The sequence below is a fragment of the Pundamilia nyererei genome, unplaced genomic scaffold, assembly GCF_000239375.1.
Source record: "Pundamilia nyererei isolate P.nyererei 1_Seehausen unplaced genomic scaffold, PunNye1.0 scaffold00085, whole genome shotgun sequence".
NCBI lineage: Eukaryota > Metazoa > Chordata > Actinopteri > Cichliformes > Cichlidae > Pundamilia > Pundamilia nyererei.
Genome location: NW_005187486.1, coordinates 535,735 through 540,457, shown reverse-complemented (window position 1 = coordinate 540,457; position 4,723 = coordinate 535,735). Strand labels below are relative to the sequence as shown.

General features: G+C 43.5%; 1 protein-coding gene across 1 annotated transcript in view; it reads left to right on the top strand.

Annotated features, from left to right (window-relative positions):
• Positions 1–4,723, top strand: part of LOC102196071 (aryl hydrocarbon receptor-like) — a 106,558-nt gene that overhangs the window by 52,547 nt on the left and 49,288 nt on the right. The window contains exons 9-10 of the mRNA XM_013912287.1: positions 2,895–3,036; positions 3,124–4,393. Of these exons, the coding sequence (XP_013767741.1) occupies positions 2,895–3,036; positions 3,124–4,393 (1,412 nt within the window). The remainder of the gene's footprint in view (positions 1–2,894; positions 3,037–3,123; positions 4,394–4,723) is intronic.

Sequence of the window (4,723 nt, the reverse complement as noted above, 5' to 3'; positions counted from 1 at the left end):
CTTAATTGTTATGGAGGGACTAAGGGTGCACTTAGTGAGGAGGCAGCTGATCTTTGATCTGTTATGTGTTATCACACAGAAGATATATATATAATGTTTAATGAATGTATACAAGAACGTGACAGATTAGAGAGTTTCTTTCTGGTACAAACTGGGTCTTTGGAGGAGGACTGAGTTCATTTCAAGATTAATTTTAAGATTAAGAAGTTCTGACCTCCCACTAAAGGAAGGTCAGAACTTCTTTTGTGGGCACTCAGGTCTTTTGTATGCAGGAAAATCCCTAGTTTTGTTTTTGTTTTTACAGATGTTGTAGGTCAGGCTGAGATTTGTCCTATGGTGAAATAGTTGCCCATATGTGACTCAGAGGACGAGAGTATTCTTGTGATTATTTTCCAACCTATAAATAACCTTTTAAATTGCTGCAGGTCAAGTTTGATGCACATCACATCTGGCCATTTCTGAGGAATCCGTTGTAGGCACACAGGAAACATATAGGACAGAAAATGTCCCATTAGAGTCAGTGCATAATCTCCTCTATGATCTATAATCTGTAATCTGAGTCAGAGTTTACTGACCTCACGTGTGGCTCATCATTACATGTCAAACACATGTAGCTCACAAGCAGGCGCTCATGGATGAGGAGCCAGAGTCAAGTGTCCTACTTACCTCGTGTACCGAATGACCCGGTTATGTGTAACCATGGCGCCGAGCAACGCCCGCACCACCACCACCAGGCACATCTCACACACGTACATACACATACATGCTGTGTGCATTTACTCATGCATACAGAATAGAAGATGTATGCATAGAAACGCAGAGATGCACATTCAGCATGCTCGGATGAACACAGATGGGAGGCGAGGTAAATCACTTCTATATCATAGACCCTGTGTAATAAAACCAGAACACAAAAATTCCCTCATAATGACAATAAGAGCAGATAAACTGTGTAGGATGATTTCACGTTTTTGGTGATTTGGAGGAAGAAAGCAGATGATTCATTTTGTTTACTTTTTTTTTTTTTAAACACAAACGTGTTTTAAACCAAGACTGCTAATCCGGTTCAGGATTTCCTAAAACATCTGTAGATCTGCGAAGTTCAGGGTTTCTGTTGGTATAGTACAAACTGATCTCCACTAAATCTGTGCGTCTTTTTATTTACCATGAACAAAAAATGACGTTACATTAGCTTATGTATCTTATTAGCCCTAAGTGAAGACAGATGATGTTGGCTCTGTTATTTGATATCACAAAGTAGAAATAGTATCATGTATTCTGTCTGTGTCTCCTTTCATGTGACACAAAAACTGACGTTTCTCTGAGGAGTAAAAAACAAGAGCTGATGCCTGACCGATACAGTGGTTTTAAGACCAAAACCAGTACAGATACCATCACCGATATTTGGTGATTTAAAACTATGATATATGAGTTGATATTTTTCTTTCAGATGCACAAAACATAAACAGATTTCCCCGACTTTTTTATGTGCAGTTTTTTTATTTGCTTGTTTACACTCTGCCCGACTCTGCTCAGCTCAGATGGTTGCTTGCAGCGTTCCAGTTGGAACGCTGACACTCATAATATACTTAAAGGCTGTTTCTCCTGTCTCTTGTTTACTTTTTTGTTTATCACACCTTCAAAATGTCAATACCAATATATCAGCCAGTGTCTTATATCGATATATCGGCGGGGCAGATTGTAATCATCCTAGGTCTGATTGTGGGTTTTTGAACATTTGAGCACTGATGAATTCTTTGTTTGGTGTTTTAGTTTTGTTTATTCATTTTTATGTTTTCTGGAGTGTTTGGGGTTTTTTTGGTTTCTATTATAATTTACTTGTAATTTTCGAGTGTGAATGTTAATTTTTGAGTGTTCCCTCTGTTTCCTGTCTTGTCATCTTTTGTGTGCAGTTCTCTAATCAGTTATAGCTCTGACTTCCTGTTTTATTTTGATAGCTTCTCATCTCTAGCATCTAGTGTTTAATTTTACTTCCTCCCCAGACACATTGTCTTTCATTAGCTTCACCTGTGTCTCATAATCCAGCTGTGTCCACTCCCCCTGATACTTTTTTTTAAAAACCAGAGCAATCAGATGTTCAGGGATCTATAAACCTAACAGCTGTATCTCTTTCCTATTGTCACATTTTACCTGTAAGTATTTGAGGACAACAAAGGGACAAAGAGGGGCATGTATTACTTTAGTTGAAGTTTCATAGATATCACCCTTGAATTTATCCAACCAGCACTGTGTGAGCAATACAGGGGATAATTATTTCTTTTTTCCCCAAGTAATATTTTTTTTATTTTTCTTTCTTTTCCACAGTGTATGTTTGAGTGGTGATCCTTTTCTCTGTACCCTCGGGAAAATACCAGTGTTTACATCACATATATCCATGTTGGTATTTGTGCAGCAAGTCTGCTTTGAAGAAAATTTACAGTTCAATCTTAAATGTTACTTTACAGATCCATCCCTTTGTTATTTAATTAAAATAAATTATCCATCTCTGTCTTCTGTTTATTGACTTTCTGAAGCTTCTCTGTGTGGGTTCAAGCTTAAAAATATTTTTCAGAAACAGCAATTGTTTCAGAGCAAGTTTTTTAAAAAATAATTAAAAAAAACTCTTGTGCTGGTTTTGTAGTCTCGCCCTTGTTTTTGACATTAGAAAGCTCAGAAACACGAGCTGCACCTCGATTACACGAGCACAGGCCGTGGAAGATGAGGAACTCATGAAAATGAAGCTTTGGCGTCGCATCGCTGTGTGCAAACAGCACGTGTAACATGTACATGTACCCAAAGCCAGCATCGGCAGCATGTCCTGCTAAGCTAAGGGAGCATTAGTGAGTGAGTGTGTGCAGACAGCAGAGGCTCTAACGTGTCCTCTGTCTTTCCAGTGATAAAGACGGGTGAGAGCGGCCTCACCGTCTTTAGGCTGCTCACCAAGGACAACAGGTGGAAGTGGGTCCAGGCCAACGCCCGGCTCATTTACAAGAACGGCAAGCCAGACTACATCATCGCCACTCAGAGGCCTTTGGCGTGAGTGTTTCTTGATTCCAGTGTGATTTTTTTTTTCTTCTTCTTCTTCTTTATTTAATTTCTCCTCTCTAATGGATTCATTCACAGGGACGAAGAAGGAGGGGAACACCTGAGGAAGAGATCTTTGCATCTCCCCTTCACCTTTGCCACCGGTGAGGCTTTGCTCTACCAAACTGGGTATCCGCTGCACGGCTTCTCCGACCCGCTCCAGGGCAAAGCCAGAGGCAGCAAGTCCAAGAAAAGCAAAGGAGAGAAGGGCTCTTCAGATGAGCTGGACCCAAAGTCCCTACTGGGGGCGCTGATGAGTCAGGATGAGTCCGTATACGTATGCCAGCCAGATACGGAGCCTAAAGTGTCCTACCACAGCACTCTTTTCAGTGAGCAGCAGAGCAGGGCTGATGGTCTGGGTGCTTTGTTCAGTGGTGACAGCTGGTATGTCGTCTCTAGCGAGGAGTCGCCAGGGGAACGCAACGGCAAAACCTCCAGTTTTGACCCCCTTCTGACCACATTGGACTCTCTGTCTCTCGATGGAGAGGAAACATGCTCCAACAGCGAACTGTTCAGCGCCCTAGAGAATCTGGGCCTAAATGCCGAGGACCTGGAGCGGCTGCTGCTGGACGAGAGGATGATGCATGTGGAACTGGACCCAGATCACATCCCAACTCTCAGTGACCTTCTCACCAACAACGAAATCCTCTCCTACATTCACGACTCTCTGGAGGGTGCGAGCGAGAGGCAGGAACAGGTGAACACAGGCAGATTTGGGTCCTCAAACCACCAGTCAAACTCAGATTCTGCCCAAAGTGTCTCCCAGCAGGTGTGCTTGACTGCTGGACCAGTGACGGGGGGACCTGACAGTCACTGGGTGGTACGGACGGGGAATCACCACAACCGTCATCACACCAACCATAACAAAGCCACGGAGCTGGACAGCAAACATGCGAACGCTCAACAGTGGCAGCTGCAACAGGAACAGCTCTCTGCCCCCCTCCAGTACCTGCAGGTAAGCAGTGACAGCACTCTGTTGTCTGGCTTCCAGAATAATCTGCTCGGACCGACTTTAAACGGGTCCTGCATCCCAAATGGACTCTCAGCTTTTCCCCCAAGCGTGGTTGCTGGACACCAACATTACAGCGTCAGTGGCACAGACGGCGCAGTGTTAAATGACTCTACGTTACAGGAGGTCTGTCAAAGTTTGGTGAGCACTGTGCAGCCCTACCAGCTGCTGGGACACCATAAGCATGAACAGACTGAGGAGCTGGAGCAGTTACTGGTCCTGACACAGCCACCGCACAGTGTACCATCCTTAGAGACCCACGGTGTGTTTGCTGCCACCCAAGACTCCACTCACAGCAAGGTGAGAGACTGTGGAAATATAGGTTCAACCTGAAACTGAATTAGCCAGAAGGTTAATCGCATGACCCAAATAGGTCATAATCATAGATGTGTGTGTAGTATGCGTAGTGTGTAGTATATATATATATATATTAGGGGTGCAACGATATTCGTATCGATATCGAACCGTTCAGTACGCATATGTATCGAACAATACAAAATTTGTAATTTATTTTATCAACTTTCCCTCTGACGATGCTGTCTGTGTTGAGCGCTCAGTGAATCTGCGTTCGACTACTCCGCCTAGGCTGCACTGTCGAGCGCAGATCCACTGAGCGCTCAACACAGACAG